The sequence below is a fragment of the Oryx dammah genome, unplaced genomic scaffold (assembly GCF_014754425.2).
Source record: "Oryx dammah isolate SB20612 unplaced genomic scaffold, SCBI_Odam_1.1 HiC_scaffold_24, whole genome shotgun sequence".
NCBI lineage: Eukaryota > Metazoa > Chordata > Mammalia > Artiodactyla > Bovidae > Oryx > Oryx dammah.
Genome location: NW_024070208.1, coordinates 71,636,930 through 71,655,200, shown reverse-complemented (window position 1 = coordinate 71,655,200; position 18,271 = coordinate 71,636,930). Strand labels below are relative to the sequence as shown.

At 43.0% G+C, this 18,271-nt stretch overlaps 1 protein-coding gene across 1 annotated transcript in view; it reads right to left on the bottom strand.

Annotated features, from left to right (window-relative positions):
• Positions 1-17,970, bottom strand: part of HS6ST3 (heparan sulfate 6-O-sulfotransferase 3) — a 720,067-nt gene extending 702,097 nt beyond the window's left edge. The window contains exon 1 of the mRNA XM_040267358.1: positions 17,258-17,970. Coding sequence (XP_040123292.1) covers positions 17,258-17,970 — 713 coding nt within the window. The remainder of the gene's footprint in view (positions 1-17,257) is intronic.
• Between the last annotated feature and the right edge of the window lie 301 nt (positions 17,971-18,271).

The following is an 18,271-nucleotide window of genomic DNA, read 5'->3' as shown; positions in this document are numbered from 1 at the left end:
TCAAATTGCCAACATCTGTTGGATCATTGAAAAAGCAAGAGAGTTCCAGAAAAACATCTACTTCTGCTTTATTGACTATGCCAAACCCTTTGACTGAGTGGATCACAACAAACTATGGAAAATTCTTCAACAGATAGGAATACCAGACCACCTCACCTGCCTCCTAAGAAATCGGCATGCAGGTCAAAAAGCAACAGTTAGAACCAGACATGGAACAACTGACTGGTTCCAAATTCATAAAGGAGTACATAAAGGAGTTGTATATTGTCACCCTCTTTATTTAACTTATATGCAGAGTACATCATGAGAAACGCTGGGCTGGATGAAGCACAAGCTGAAATCAAGATTGGTGGGAAAAATATCAATAACCTCAGATATGCAGATGACACCATCCTTTTGGCAGAAAACAAAGAGGAATTAAAAAGCCTCTTAATGAAAGTGAAAGAGGAGTGAAAAAGCTGACTTAAAACTCAACCTTCAGAAAACTAAGATCATGGCATCTGGTCCCATCACTTCATGGCAAATAAATGGGAAAACAATGCAAACAGTGAGAGACTTTATTTTGGGTGGCTCCAAAATCACTGCAGATGGTGACTGCAGCCATGAAATTAAAAGACACTTACTCCTTGGAAGAAAAGATATGACCAATCTAGGCAGCATATTAAAAAGCAGAGACATTACTTTGCCAACAAAGGTCCATCTAGTCAAAGCTATGGTTTTTCCAGTAGTCATGTATGGATGTGAGAGTTGGACTATAAAGAAAGCTGAGGGCCAAAGAATTGATGCTTTTGAACTGTGGTGTTGGAGAAGACTCTTGAGAGTCCCTTGGGCTGCAAGGAGATCCAATCAGTCCATCCTAAAGGAAATCAGTGGTGAATATTCACTGGAAGGACTAATGCTAAAGCTGAGGCTCCAACACTTTGGCCACCTGATGCGAAAAACTGATAAACTGGAAAAGACCCTGATGCTGGGAAAGATTGAAGTCGGGAGGAGAAGGGGACAACAGAGGATGCAATGGTTGGATAGCATCACTGACTTGATGGACATAAGTCTGACTGAACTCTGGGAGCTGGTGATGGACAGGGAGGCCTGGTGTGCTGCGATTCATGGGGTCGCAAAGAGTCGGACACGACTGAGCAACTGAACTGAACTGAACTGAATGCAGGTACTTCGGAGAAGGCAATGGCAACCCACTCCAGCACTCTAGCCTGGCAAATCCCATGGACGGAAGAGTCTGGTAGGCTGCAATCCATGGGGTCGCTAGGAGTCAGACAGGCCTTAGCGACTTCACTTTCATGCACTGGAGAAGGAAATGGCAACCACTCCTGTGTTCTTGCCTGGAGAATCCCAGGGACAGGGGAGCCTGGTGGGCTGCCATTTCTGGGGTCGCACAGAGTCGGACACGACTGAAACAACTTAGCAGCAGCAGCAGCAATGCAAGTACTTATATCCATAAATCACTTTGCCTAGAACAGAGTAACCAGTCAAAATGGCAGCAGTAATCACTCTTTCTTCTCCCTCTGACTTCCCTTAACTTGAACTGTATGTAATTGGTACACAGTAGATACTCAATAAATTTATGTTGAAGTTAACTGAACCAATAGAAGAAAAAAAAGTCAATAAACAACCCCTGTCCTGGGACTTCCCTGGTGGTCCAGCAGCTAAGACACCACAGTTTCAACGCAGGGGGCCCAGGTTCAATCCCTCATCAGGGAACTAGATCTCATATGCCGCAACTAACATCCAGTGGTGGTTTAGTCGTTAAGTCATGTCCGACTCTTCCAATTCCATGGACTGTCACCTGCCAGGCTCCTCCATCCATGGAGTTCCCCAGGCAAGAATACTGAAATGGGTTGCCATTCCCTTCTCCAAGAAAATAGTAAGCAAGTGGTGATACTGATTAGAACCCTTCTTATAGTGTTAGTTGCTCAGTCATGTCTGACTCTTTGGAATCATGGATTGTAGCCTGCCAGGCTCCTCTGTTCTCAGAATTCTCCAGGCAAGAATACTGGAGTGGGTTGCCATTCCCCTCTCCAGGACATCTTCTCAACCCAGAGATCGAACCCAAGTCTCCTGCATGGAAGGCAGATTCTTTACCATCTGAGGAGGAAACCCATATATCTGGTGCAGTCAGATAAATAAATAAATACTTTTAAAAATAATAACAATCCAAGTTCTTTGACCAATCACAGAAATGCAACACTTTTAGCAGACATAGGTTAGAATATTTGACAGGCTAGAACTCGGAAGTGAGCCCTGGGTTGGAAGTCTAGCTTTACAATTTAATAATCCCATGTGACTCTCTAAAACAAGATGGAGATGGTATTGATAGCCTCTCCAACATCCATTCCTCCTTTTGTTTGCTGGGGGAGCCCCGAGCTTGTCCTGCTGTCCACATGTGGCTCAAGGGAGGGCATTCCTAGCCCCATCTTCAGGGACAAATCCTGGAGGGTCCGATGCCATTGCAGGCAATTGGTTTCCCAATAGGGATGTCAGCGTTTCCACTCTAGTCATTGTTCATGTGGCCAGGAAATTCTCCATGCATCCACAGCGTTCTAGCAACCACAAGGGAGGCAGCCTATGGCCCAAGTCAGCAAGCTCAGGGTGGCAGAGTAAAGATGTGGAAAACCACCTGGGTCCTCAGTAAAATAACACCAGCTAACATTTAACAAGCGCTTACTATGCTTCAGGTATTCCTAAATATCTGTGTGCATTAACTCATATATACAGACTTCCCGGTAGTCCAGTGATTGAGAGTCCACCTGCCAATGCCGGGGACATGGGTTTGATCCCTGGTCTGGGAGGATTCCACCTGCTGTGCAGCAACTAAGCCCACGTGCCACAACTATTGAACCCATGCTCTAGAGCCCACAGGCTGCAACTACTGAAACCCACATGCCTAGAGCCTGTGCTCCGCAACAAGATGCCACCACAATGAGAACCAGTCACCACAACGAAGAGGAGCCCCCACTCAGCGTAACTAGCAAAAGCCCACCTGCAGCAACGAAGACCCAGGACAGCCCAAAATAAAGAAATAAATAATTTTTTTAAAAGATCATATGATGCTCGTCACTAGTAACAGGTAGGAATGTTTTTTATCACTGTTTTATACAAAGAGAAAAAAGCCTGAAGAATTCAGCAATTTGAGCAAAATTTCATAGTGAATACATGCTAGAGTCAAGCTTTAAACCCAGGGTTGAGTTCCAGAATTTATATTCTTTGCTTAACTGGATCTGGAAAATGCTACTGAGACAGAATCAATCACGTCCCTCTGGGCTTGTTATGAGATTTTAAAATGTCTTATTAAGGCAATTTGAATTTGAGTTTTTGCTAAATGCTGCTGATGGCATCCTAATAAACATATACAGATTCTTCATCTTCAATATGGGACACTTCTCCATGCTTCTGAGGGCTGCTGTTAAGATGACATGTTCAACAAATGATCATGCCGCCATCAGTTCTGCCAGATCACCTCCTACCACAGGCATCACACCTCTCATGGTTTTCCATCAGTTTGCTGAACCTCTTCCAAGACTCCACTCCAGGTCAGGAGCTGTGTATGCTTCTAGGTCTCTGCCCATGCAAGCATGTATATCCTCTGGAAGCAATCAGGCATTGCCTCATGTATAAAAATTAACTCATTACTAAGGAAAATTATTCTCCTAATAGATGTGTATTATCATGCAAACTCTAGCCTCTGGAAGATTTTATTTTATGTTCTTTCTTTCTCCATAATTAGCTGCAAAACCAAGTTATATAGTGAAGAGCTCAGTGGATTATCACATCCTAAATCAGCTCAAATGAAGAAGTTACATTCTGAGCTCACTTGCAAGACATATTATTAACCAATAGCCTTAATTTATAGCTGTCATGTGAAAATAATGAAAAAGAATGGATACAAAATTTAAAATATTAACTCCTGGATAACGTTCTCAAAAGGGTAAAGCAATGGGAGAGAAAAGAAACTTTTGTACCTTGATCTGTGCCAAATCCCTGGGGAAAAAAAAGGGTTTCCTGATAGTCTAAGGAAAAGACTTATGCGTTCTAACAAGGCTTTTAAGATATATTATGTCCTGTTTTAAAAGAAAGCACTCATTACTTCAACAAGTTATCAAGCTGAATGTGTATTTTGCATATTTTTCAACTGCATCTTTGTCATTCCCAATTTTTGAAGCTCTCTATAAAAGCTGAATTATATATGCAGGGCACTTCCAAAATCCAACTTTCCTTCCTTCTCCATTCTATATCAAATGGATTCTCACTGTCAATATAAATTTAAATTTGTATAGTACTTTATACTTTATGAAGTGCCTCAGAGTCATTTCCTTAATCCACAACAACTCTTTAAAAAAAGAAACAGGATATACAGTGTTATCCAAATTGTCCAATAAGCCTGTAAATTTATTTATGCTTGTTTTCATTTATTCAGTCATTTACTTGACAGCCATAATGTACCAGCACTAGTCTAGGCACTGAAGATGCAGAAGGAAACAAAACCGTCACCATCTTCAGGAAACTTAAATTTTGGCAGGAAGGCCAAACAATAAACAGCAAATCAAATCAATGAGGAAGTCTAGATTCAAACTCTGGTTGCCTGATCCCAACTGTAGAGCCTTTTACAGGATACCACTTTGCCTTCCTGGTCCAAATTCACTGATGCAAATGTTCTCTTTGCCATGAAGACAGTTTGTGGACAGTTTGATTTCTCGGACTTGAATCTCACTGGGTTTTCAAAAGGTCTCAGACTTTTTTCCACTCTCTTGAAGTAATCCAATGGACAACAGTCAAAATGGCATTTAATAACCAACACATTTAGGACACTTATACTCCCCCAAACAAGAGAACCATGGAGATAAAAACTGAATTACAAAAGGAACATATGCACACGTGAGTGTGCACCTTCACTCGTGTGCTCGTCATCATTAATCATTGGAGGGGGTCATCTAGAGGGTGACCCGAGAGCTGGACCCAAGCAATCAGAGGCTCCTCTCCCATTCCTTGGTCCTTGAAATGCAAGTGCCATCCACTGTTCCCACCCTCAAAGCTGTTTCAAAGACACAGTCTCAAGAGAGCAGGGTGTTGTTGAGAACATCTGAACAGCGTCTGTGCATGAACCTCACTAAAACCTCTATATAAACTCTACATAAAACCTCTATATAAAGATTCTAGTAGGTGGGCGCAGAGGTCTACCTATCTTGTCACCACTAAAGACAAACCTCACGTATGACCTTCCTTGCTTATTACACCTGCCACCTACCCTGGAGTGATCCGCCACTTCCTTCAGTCTCTCCCAGCTCTCCATGTGTGATGCCACCTTCAGATTTCACCTGGCAAGTCCCCCAGGTTGCAAACCCACACTAACACCAGGTAGGGAGGTTTTTATCACTGTTTCACAGATTGAGTGTGTGAATGTGTGCTAATTCACATAGTAGTTCATGGTAGGATCAGGTCTGAGTGTGCTGTGTGTTCAGTTGCTCAGTCATGTCCGACTCTTTGCTACCCCATGGTTCCTCTGTCCATGGAATTTTTCAGGTAAGAGTACTGGAGAGGTTTGCCATTTTCTTCTCCAGGGGATCTTACTGACCCAAGGATGGAACCCGTGTATCTTGTTTCTCCTGCATTGGCAGGCATATTCGTTAAGGCTGAGGAAGCCCTGGTGGGTAGAATCAGGGCCTAAACCCAAATCTGGGCTTCAGAACTGATGTTCTTTGCCTCTTGGCTTTACTGGATCTAGAAAATGCTGCTGAGACAGAATCAGCTAATGCTAATGCCTTTCTTTACCTGGAAAAAAAAATAGGTTCACATTAAATTTGGAAGTACAGATGAATGTCTTGCAAGAGTCTGCTCATTTAGCTATCAGCAGTTGTCCGGCTACACAGAGTTTCTATAGGACAGCGTCTCAAATGACTGCCCTCGACTGTTTTCTACCTCACAGCACTCACTAGCAAGTTAACCCGTCCCATGTATCATTAGTAATTCATGACTTATTTGCGAAAGTGCAGGAACAGCACTACTACAGACCTAATACAATGAATATCTTATTAGGAAGAAATTAACAAATGAATTGTTGCTGATCAATAGGTGTTGAAGAGAAAATTACAATGATAGTAAAGCGTAAATAATTTATACACAATATTGATTTTTTCATTACATTAATTATTCCTTATAGCACACATAAGGAACTAGGAGAATAAAACTTTCAAAGCAAAGAAATTTATCTACCATAGTGGATTGTAGGCTTAAGTATGAATTTAAAAGACGAAGAATGGATCAGGATAGTTGACAAATATTTCCAGACTAAAAATGCGTCAGGTAATAAATTTGACACTTCCAACATCGCTAAGTTCCTTCATGTTGCCGGATGTTTTTATACACAATGCTTTTGATATTAATTTATCAAGAAAAGTATTAATAGCATGTTTATAAATAGAAATATTCAAAATAGAACAATCCATTAATCTACCTCTTTCATCTTATATGGAAGGCACAATGATAAATTTAGTGAAGCTATGTGCAGAAGAAAAATTTCTCTGAAACTTCTCCCAGAATCCTTCAGTTGACTAGACTTAAATCCAGTTAAACAGTGTGCAGGTTCCTTACTACTAATGGCTTTCAAAGCCAGCAGAAAACAACACCCTAAGCCCATTTTTTCAGGGCAAGTCACTTTCATACAGATGTACGGGCCTGAAGATGACCCTTGCGTTTACAGAGTGTTGCTGACTCTAACCTTGTCATAAAATGCTGTCCCAGAGAACGACAAAAATGTATTGTGCATAAGAAGGGCTGTGAAAGAGGATGGAGGTTGGTGTGTTCCTCACAGCGGATGGTGCTCCCAGCAACACAAAATCCACCCTATAGATCAGAAAAATGAACTCAACACCAATCCCAATCCATGCACTAGGTACAGACATTGCACTAAAATGGCTTTTGTCATCTACAAATTCAAATGTTGAACAGCATTTTGCTCATGGCATTATGACTCTGTAAACTCAAGCAGGGAACTGATGGTTTCTTTTTCTTTATCTTTACTGAGTTTTCTCAGATACCAACTCCAGGGGATTTTCCCAACCCAGAGATTGAACCCAAGTCTTCCACATTGCAGGCAGATGCTTTACCAGCTGAGCTACCACTGAAGCCCAAGAATACTAGAGTGGGTAGCCTAACCCTTCTCCAGCAGATCTTTCCAACCCAGGTATCGAACCAGGGTCTCCTGCATTGCAGGTGGATTCTTTACCAACTGAGCTACCAGGGAAGCCCATATCTAATATTAGGAGATTTCAGGTTCATAATGTTTTAAAACAGAGTTTCATGAATATATATTTTCAAGTACATTCTTGCTGCTATTATTTAGTCACCAAATCATGTCTGACTCTTTGCAACCCCATGGACTGTACTTACCAGGCTCTTCTGTCCATGGTTTTCTCAGGCAAGAATACTGGAGTGGGTTGCAATTTCCTTCTCCAAAGGATCTTCCCAGCCTAGGAATTGAACCCATGCCTCCTGCTTAGCAGGTGGATTCTTTACCGCTGAGCCACCAGGAAAGCCCTAAGCATATCCTATCCCCCTCAAATAAAGATGGAAATAGTGTTTCAAAAGCCTTTTAAAATTAAAACTGAAAACATTAGAATAGTTTCAAGTGTGATATAATTTTTTTTCCTCCCTCACCTGTTACCTTCAGAGACTTAAAGCCACATTAATATTATTTTTAATGTGCTTAATGTTCTTAGAAGAAAATCTAAGCAGCAGAAAGCGTCTCATCTCATAAAATGGAGCCAGTTCTGCAAATTATTTTGTAGTGTCTTAACCAGTATTGTTATGTAACTTCAAATGTATAAAGTACCACACAGAGATATAATTTAAAATGTATAGTATCTGGATCTGCATCAAAATACAGATCTAACTGCTCAAATATGTTGTGATCGCTAGTCAATTCTGGGGCTCCAGGGGGACAAAACACCCGAATCCAGAATGGTTTTTATTACTTAGTGAAAAGTCACTTGTTATGGTGACAGCTCCATTGCTGAGCTTTCTTTGCCTCTTCCACCATTCTTTGGGTTGGAGGCTAACGGTCCCTATAGAAAACATGTGTTACAGGTTCTAAAGGAAAGGGTACTTGTTCTCAGTCTCATGTGTAGGATTGAACGGGGCATTCATAAAATGAATCAGAAGAAACTTCCAGCTATTTTAAGTCACTATGCAAGTTATTCTCCATGTTCATATCTGCTACCTCTGCAACCCCAAATCCATTCTCACCCTTCTCTACCTCAGTGAAGCATGTGGAATGAGAATCGCACATGTCCTTTAGCTGCCAGGTAAATCCAGCCACTGGAAGACAATGGGAGGACAGGTGGGAGGGAAAGGAAACAAGGTATTTCCTCCCCACCCCCTCCTCTGCCTCAGCTCCATATGCCGGCAGGCAGCCCTTCCTACCACTGAGACTGTAGCTCTTCTTGTAAGATACCTGTAGACATGGGGTGTTGACACTGCCTGCCCAACTCTGCCCAGGGTAGTTAACTGCTTTCCTTGTTAACCCCATGTCCAATGTTTGTACCGTTCCTCAATCCCTACCTCTGTTGCTAGTTTCTTGGCAATCAGAAAGTGTGCCTCTGTTTGCTGCCAGGACCTACAATATAGCTACCCATGTTTGAGACAGCAACCGGATACAGAAAAAGAATGTGTAAGTAAATAAAAGAACAGCAGCAGCATTCAAATATACCAGGCTGCAAGTCAGATGGCCTCTTAGAAAGGTGCTTATTAACACTCCCCGTAAATGTACTAATGAGACAAATCGTTGCATGCAAGATGCATCTCTGACCTCTACTCTCAATATCACCATCTTTCTGATTCAGTTCTTTAAGGATTTCAAACTTCGCCTTGACTACTTTTGTCCTTCTCTCCTCGCCCTTCTCTGCAGCATCCTTCTAATTTACACTCTGCATTATCACTGTCTGTTCTCTCTTCCTTGACATGTCACCTTGTTCTTTACTGTGTTATATGGGTCCTACCTGCAGATTTCCACACACAGGCCAAGCTACCACATACTTATGTTTAAAGTTATGGTTACTCTTTCTTCCGGGTCTATGTTTTCATCTTTAAGTAAATCTATACAATTCTGCAAGTTCCTAACTAGAGTTCATAAAATACAGAAGCTGCCATCCAGGTTTATAGTCTTACATCCATAACCTTGAATTCTTTGGAAGAAATACTCTGTAAAACATAATAAATAGATATGGAGGCCATCAAGGTGGTTAGCTTTTCTACCCTCCTTTGTTTGTAAAGAAACTAGAATGCAGAGGCAACCGTGAACATATGGTATTAAAGGCAAGTTTCTGACAATAAATGACCCAGTACTTACCAATAAAAGCATGGTACTATATTAACAATAGCAATAAACTACAAATATTTATGTGCCCACAGGCAACTAATTCAATTTCACCACAGGATTGCTTCATTTATGAATTTAATCGTATGTGTTTAAACATTTTTGTTGCTATTTCATTAATATCCCATAAAAAAATAAAATGATATGCTGAAGAAAAGAAAGAACAAAAGTCTCTATCGACAGCATTAATTAAGTGCCCATTGCATGCCCATGGTATCCAGAGAATTAACACTTACTTTTATCATTTATGGCTTTTCTCTTGCATCATACCTTGCAAGTTCATTTTTGCATCGTTGAGGATGAAAAGTTGCAGATTCAAAACATAACATACAGGTTTACCTATCATTTTATTTTCACACAGAACAGCACAGATGTTTGAGACCCATGAGAAAATTTTTAAAAAGAGACTTTTTCTGTGCCAGGCTGTTTGAAGAATGCCACACGCATTCTTACCACTCACTGTGAGATAATATCATTATTATTTCTCCCATTTTCCAGAGCAGGTAACTGACTTACTCAGGATTATGTGACAGCAAGTGGTTGAACCAGGTTAAAATTGAGCTAACTTGACTTCACAGCCCCTACTCTACACATGACCCTAATTGCATTCACAAGCTGGGCATCAGCATGATTTTCAGGAATGTTCAGGGGCTAGTGTATTTTTCACAGATTTTCTCCAATTTCTGCTGAGGACTTTTTTCCTAATCCAAGGTCTCCTTCCATTACTCTCCAAAATGACTATCCTTAACCGCAACCACCTCGACCATCTGGCTTTAACCAGGAATAATTCAGAGTCTACATCACTGGTACTTTTCTTCTCCACCCATCCTACATCAGAGTTCCCATGCTCTTGGTTTCGGCACATTCTTTTCCTAAAGTGAGAATGAACGATGAGGCTAACCTTCCCAAGAGGCAAGACCATCTGTCTGTACCCAAATGAATTTCTGATCTGTGGCATATTAAGGGGAGAGACCTCCTAGAATGTTCTAATAAGCCCTGGGCTGAATACTTACTTTGACGACTCTTCTGGCAAATAAGAGGAATTGACATCTTGCTAATTATGAAAGGCAACTATTAACAGTTCAAATTTGCATGACACAAAATAAGAGAGGCAGGACGCCAAATGTTTGATAATCCCAACTTTCAAAGAACCAAAGTCTTGTCAAGTTATGCTGATACTTTTTAAAAGCAATCTAGAACATAGAGTATATGTTTAGCTAACATTGAACTTCTATAGGTCAGTCTCTGTGCTGGGAACTTTACATATGTTTTACTGAATAACTGCATTTGCTAGAGGAAGATACAAACAAATAACACTCTCTAGGTTAACAAGTATTTGGTACAATTCCCAACACATATTTAAATGCTTAGCTATAATTAAAATGAAGTTCTATTAGCCAATTAAAATCAACAGGAATTTATCCATAATATCCATAATTTAACAAATTTGAAAATAAGATAATTGATTAATACAAAGTATTAATTTGGGTTCCCCATTTACTTGTTTTCATACTAAACCTATTCCTTGGCCCAATAATTTATTTCATGACTCTTAAAATCACATTAGGATTTGCCAGTCTCAATTAAACCTGTTTAATTCATTATCAAGCATAAATAACTTTCAAATGGCATAAGCTTCTGATTGTCCTTAGTCAAAATGAGACGGTAATAATTAGCTTTGGGGAATAATACTATAACAGTCTAAGATTAGGCAAATCCACATTGCTAGTGGCTAAATTTACTTAGCTTCCAATTATTACACAAACATTTATATTTCTCTGAATTCAACCCTTTCAAAAATCCCAAGGTAACCAGCAAGGAAAATGCAGAAGAACAAACCATATCTTAGCATTTACCATTTCCAGTTCTATCTTCACAACTCAAAAAAAAAAACTGAAAGAATTTAATTCAACTTCCTTCTGATTTATAGCAAATATCAGAGGTTTGAACCAGAAGCCATACTTTAAGAGACCCTGTAATGAGCATATAAGTGGATATGGCATATAGACAGAACAATCTCTTATCTCCTTGGTTTTATACTGCACACAAACCTGATGGTGAAAATTAACCTTCTTTGCAGTTCAACATTTCTAATTAGAAGAGACATCAAAAAGATTATCCCTTAGAAAGCAGTATGGGCCATAATATTCTAGATAGCCTTTGAAACAGAGCTCCACTGCTTCCCGTGTATTTTAGGAAGGAAGGAAGGAAGGAACGTCGCTCAGTCGTGTCCTCTTTGCGACCCCATGGACTGTAGCCTACCAGGCTCCTCTGTCCATGGGATTTTCCAGGCAATAGTACTGGAGTGGATTGCCATTTCCTTCTCCAGCAGATCTTTCTGACCCAGGGATCGAACCCAGGTCTCCCGCATTGTAGAAAGACACTTAAAGCAATAACCAGATGATATTTCAAAGCCAGTTATGGCTTTATGTGCCAAGTTATGTTACATTTTCTCATCTTACCTTTTTATACTTATTATGAAGAAGCAGACATCCTCGGCCCTGAATATGTAAAATAGTCTATACCATCAAATCATGCTTTACTAAAAGTTTCCTTGGTAGAAATGTTTATAAATCTTCAAGAACTGACTAGTTCATTGAGAATCCTTTTGTGCCTCTGTGTGTGTGATGGGGGCTGTTTTGTTTTCTCCGTACAAGGCAAGAAAGGAGAGGCGAAAGATGCTCTGAACTCAGCTTAGAACACAGAACCTTCAAATAAAAGGCCACACAGGCTAAGCCCTTCCCCAGGAAGAAATCCCTTTTCAACATCAGTGGTTAATTAGCTAAAATGTTCACTGCTGGGGAGCACACCACTTCACAAGAGAGTTCCTTCTCTTGTAGACAGTTACACGTTTTATGAAGTTCTTTCTTACTCTGAGTTGAAATCCTTGTCCTCTCACTTCTCTCTTCCTTATCCTAATCCCATCCTTTGGCGAAACACAGAACAAATCTCCTACACAATCCATATCTTCCTTCTTTGAGTATTTGAAAGCAATCCTTATGTCTCTCCTATTTTTCCCACCTCCATATTAAATATTACCAGCTCCTTCAATTATTCCTCCTATGACATGGTTTCCAGATGCTGCAAATAAACTGAAATTGTAGCATGACTCAAAATTTTTCTTAAAAAAATTTTAAAAGATCTGAACGTTACTTCTCTTTTATTTACAGGCATAACTGACACAACTACAATAACTATCCAGAACCCAATGATCTTCCCAGAAGCTGTATTTTTGCTAGCTCCCCTTCTTGTGATACACACACAAACACACACACCATCACCACCACCACCACCATTCATGTGACATAGATTAGGTCAGAGAACCTCATTTCCCTGGCCACACTGATTGGCTGAAAGAATAGTCATAAGTTTCAAGCTGGACTAATCAGAGTCACTCCCCAAGGTTTCCAATTGGAACTCAGAGAAGGCTTGCTTTCCTCTTAGTCCTAGATCTATTAGATTCAACAGCCATTTCCTCATTTTGTGGAATAAGCCATTTTGATATAATGAGTCCAATATGAAAAGGAGTGTGGGAAAGGGTCCAATATGAAAGACAGGGTGTACCTCTGTCTTTCCTGCATTCTGGTTATTAAGCCAGAATTTCCCCTTTGTCTGAACTGAGTTTGAGTCAAGTTTGTATCATCTGCAACACAGAGGGACCTATTGAAGACAACATTCATAACCTTGCAAGCAGTCTAACAGGACCAACAGAATGGTCATCCCACCCTACAAAAGGGATGGATGGAATCTCCTTCCATCATAATTTTAAGAATGAGAGCAATACTCACTTACTGAAGAAGATCAAGGTCTATCTTGCCTAAACACCTAAGTTCATAGGGCTGACACTATTTGCTCAAACTATATTCTGAGACCTATCACAGGGCCTGGCACATAGTAGGTGCCTAAGACACCCTCCACTATACTTGTTAAAGTGAACAGAAGAAACGGTGGGCAAAACATTGAATATAAATGATCAAAATGAAGACATGAGTTCCCTGTGGAAACCTTAGATGTATTTCACATCTCCTTAGTATTAGATAACCCATTGGCCACACAAATTATGGAACCAGATTATCTCTTCAGTCTTTTTTAGCCATAAAATATTAGGAGGCTATCCATACTCCACCAAAGGTGATGAAGAGTCTTCTAAAGTCTTAAGCAGGCAGACAAAAATGGGAAACATACTGAGATAATGAAGGAAGCATTAAGATGAGAAACAATAACCTACTAAAGAAATAACAGAGAAAAGAAAGAAAAAGAAAGGGAAGAAATCATCACTAATACGATAAAAGAGGTCATTTAGACAAGCCATCTTCCTATTACCTTCCTGTCTTATTCTAACGGATTTCTACGGTCAGAAATGCCCTCTGCATTGGACCCAAACTGCAGCCCCAGAGCCTTGCTCCGTTCTGGCCCCTTAAAACACACAGGATGGCTCCTTCCACTCTTCCAAGAATCTCCTTCCAGAGTTGGCTCCCTGCTTCAGCCTTTGGTCCCAGCTGTTCCCAGCTCCTCACTCACCATTCCAGTTTGTCTCTGTCACCCACAGAATCCACTCAGTTACACGGTGTGCCTTCCCATCACCGAAGCTTCCCTGGTGGCTCAGAGGTTAAAGTGTCTGCCTGCAATGCGGGAGACCTGGGTTTGATTCCTGGGTGGGGAAGCTCCCCTGGAGAAGGAAATGGCAACCCACTCCAATATTCTTGCCTGGAGAATCCCATGGACGGAGGAGCCTGGTGGGCTACAGTCCACGGGTCGCAAAGAGTCAGACACGACTGAGTGACTTTCACTCACTCTTCACTCACTCTGCAATGACTGATGCACAAATGTTCATAATTTTCAATTTATTGATCAATGTCTTGAACTTAGGATTTTGTCTCCACACAAATAATCATAAAATGGCATCTCTATAAATTAAGGTGGCCCATTTGCATCAAGCTGCTTGAGGAAAATGACTTCACATCCTTTTGTGGAAGACAGCCTTGATTAGGGCAAATACTGCTATTAAAATTAGCAACTAATATTTAAATATTACTATATATCTCCATACCAAGTATTGGGTGCTATGTATCAGCATATTAAACTATGCACAGATATTATGACAACACTATGTGAAGCATTTTACACACATTTGCTTCTTTAGTTCTCGTAAGACCTCAAGAGGTTAAGTACCAATTATTATCCACATAGAAGATGAAGAATCTGAGGCTCAGAAACAGCAACTTACTAATTTACACAGCTAATAAGTACAATAGCCACATGACCTGACTCCAGAATCCTCACTCTTACAGGTATTCCACGACCCACAAGGACATTGATCCCTGTGAGCAATGGAGAGGGGGTACAGCAGAGGAACGCAAAGCAAAGAGACTAGGGCACCGAAGTCAACATGATCTACTTCTTGATTTTGCTCAGAGTCAGCCCTATTTGAAGTAGAACCTTGTTCCCATTATGTAGCAATAGATTATCTGCCATTTTGCATTGTGGAAATGTACCCTCCATTATCCAGGCTAATCTAGTTGACTGTGGAACGCTGTACACAGATACTCTAATGACAGACAACTAATTCGATCTTCTGTGTGAGGAAGATGCAGCTGAACATCTCTTCAACTTTTTCCCTATCGCTTTTGATGCAGGGTCCTTTACATGCACCACAGCTATTCCTCCCTACAGCATCCAGAGGAGAAAAGTAATTGAGAATATCAGGAAAAGGGAGAGGGGGTGAGAATGAAGAGGAAGAAGGATTATAAAAATGGTGCCCCCCCGCCCAGAAACATTATTAGGGATTTTTTTAACAAGCAAACCAGTGCAGGTTTATCTGAAAACTTCCGATTCTGAGAGAGAAGAATCTATAATTAAACAAAGACAAGCATTTGACTGTGCAATAGAAACCCTATGTTAAAATAGCCAAGGTGTCATTCTCCTCCATTACCCAGCAGAAAGATGGTATTTCCTCTACCACCAGGGAAGCCCATGAAACAGTGAGTATTTCCTGTAGAAGTAAGACCTCGCTGCTGTAACCTGTGCAGTAGCAGCAGCTCGTCATCACTAAGCAAAAATCCAAGTATTCTTAAATTTCATAATCTCGAATTGCTCCAAAAGCCTCATCTATTCACTAAAGGTTTTATAGACATTGATAGAAAATAATGCCTGTCTCTACTGAAGAATCACTAGCTAGGTCTATGTGATAATTAGTCTCTAGTTTAAGTGAAATGGAAGCTGGGATTCACACTAGTAAACTCTCTGGGGTCCTTCAGGAGTTATTACATAAAGGTATAAATACAAAAAGTATAATTTGTGATGAAATGTAGCAGAGACTGTCTCTCACTGAAATAATAGCCTCCTTTGGTAGGAAGTTTGGCTGTCATTATCAACTGAAAAACTGTTGCAAGCTAAAATACCGGGGCAGGATCTAAAACACTACACAATTAGAAATCTTGAAAAGTTAAAGGTCCTTAAAATATGCTAAGGAAGGAGACTTGTGCTTTCGTTCCAAGTCCAACCAGTTTCTTATTCTAAGCAATTTCCATTAAACAGGCAAAAGAGCAGGGAGGAGAGAAAGTATTTGAAAAACTGCCAGAGTAAAAAATCCCATAATGAAATTTTGCTCATTCTTGGAGAAATGAAGTAGAATTAGACGCTTCAGTGGTGGTGAATTCCAGAATCTGGGTAGCTTCCAGTAAATGAAGCTTTTCCATAATGTCAGAGGCAAAAGCTATCTGATATCAACATATTGAGGTTGAGTTTTTAAACTCCTATTTCTTTACACCAAACTGTTTGAAACCTTTGAGATAAAAATCTCAATAAACCAGTGTTCCAAGCTTTTAATATTTTAGTCCCTTGAGCAAGCATGTCAGATTAATCTTCAAATTGCAGTGGGCAGAAAGAACATTAAACTGAAATTCTCAAGCCCAGTGCCTCTCTGCAAGGATGTTAATAAGGTAAGCAGTTTCATTGGCTATTAAGATTTCAAACTTTGCTAATTCTCAGCGGCCTTACCATTTTAAAGTGGTTGGGGACAGAGGTGGGAAAGGAAGCTAGGGATTTGTTTCTGACATCTTCGTACGCACGTAGCATTGAGCACACTGCTAGGCACACAGGAAGGCTTTAACAAATGCTTTCAGACTGAGTTGATGGATTGGTCTGGGGGGGAAGAGTGGAAATATTGCGGAGAACAGGAAGAGTCCAAATACTGGCGCTGCTCAGCAACAAAGCCCATCTCCAGAATTAGGGTTATGGAGGTGGAGCAGAAATTCTAACGGGTGTCTTCAAAGCGGCAACAAGAGCCTTGAGAACAGCCACCAAGGAGCCACTCACAGAGGGAGGAGACTCGTCTCCGGCTTTGCCCTGCCTGGAAAACTCCTACCCTGTCTCTCTACGTCCAGCTCCCTCTGCCTTTCACCGGGTTTGAGTTTCCACTCGCAGAACTTAGGTTCAAGATTCGACCTCGTTGGTCTAACCCAGGCCTCCTGGCCATTCCAGGGGTTCCACGCACACAGAGAGGTCACACCGTGCTAGGCATAAAAAAGGTCTCTCTTCTCCTTCTCACACACACACTCACTCACTCACACACACACACACACAACGACGACGACAGCTCTCGACACTTTGGGGGCGGGGGAGAGAGCGATGGGGGCTAGGGGAGGAGCGAGTTCAACACCAGGACACTTTCCAAAGGCTTCTTCTCCCTCTCCCAAAACCTCTGCCCGCATCGCGGGACGATACTGGGGAACCACCCGCCCCGCGCAGCCGAGGGAGTGCGGGGTCGCCCGGGGCGGGGGGGGCGGTGGTCGGGACTGGGGTGGCGGCGGCACGGTGGGCTGGAGCGGGAAGGAAGGTGGCCGGAAGCGAGACGACGCGGCGGGGGGACAGTACCTGGTGTGGCTGTGGTTGCGGGGACAGTCTTTCTTCTCCATGATGGCCGGCACACAGTTGGTGAGCTCCGTCCAGTCGGCGTGCAGCCCGCAGCTCCAGCCGGTGGAGAAGCGGGAGAAGAGCCACGTCTCCTTCTTGCCGGGCCGGTGGCAGGTGCACTTCTTCTGGCCGGCTTTGCAGCTGCACGGCTGCTCCAGCCGGATGTTCTTCACCAGGTGCCGGCCGAACGTGGTGCCCCCGGTCTTCTGGATGTGCAGGAAGACGATCACGTCGCGCCCCTTGATGTTGAAATCCACGAAGCGGGTCAGGTCCTTCGGGGTGAAGTTGAAGCGCGGCACGAACCGGGGCAAGGAGCCGTTCTCGGGGGCCTCGGGGTCCGGTTCCTCTTCCTCCTCCTCCGCCTCCTCCTCCTCGTCCTCGGGGTCCCCCGGCTCCTCGTCCTCGTCCTCTGGCGCCGCGGCCCCCCGAGACCCCTCGGGCTGCCCCCGGGGTGGCGGGGGCAGCTGGGGCCGCCGCTCCCAGTCCTCGGGCGGCGCCTGTGCCCGGCGGGCGGGACTCGGGGCGGCCGGCTGACCGGCTTCTCCGGCGCGGGGCTGCTCCCCGAAGTTGGCGCAGGAGCTGGAGCACGAGGGGGACACGTACTGGTACATGATGACCACGAAGAGGAGAGTGAGCACCGGCGTCAGCAGCCACTTGTTGAACCTTTCATCCATGGTCCCGCTCTCAGGCCGGCAGGCTACGCGGCGACAGCGGCAGAGACGCGGGCGCGCGGCAGCTCGGAAGTTTCGGGGACTCCGGGGCGCGGCTCCGAGCCCGCCGCTCCTCCATGCCCCTGACGCCGGGGCGAGCTGCTGGCTGGCAGCCCCGCGGCACTCCGGCGCTCCGGGGCTGGCAGAGCCGGGCCTGTGGATCGAGCGGGGAGACGGGCGCCGGCGCGCGGCTGCGGCGGCGGCGTGGGGCGCCCTGCTCTCCCGGGGGCGCCCGGCTCTCGGCGGCGCCCGGCTCCCGGCTCCC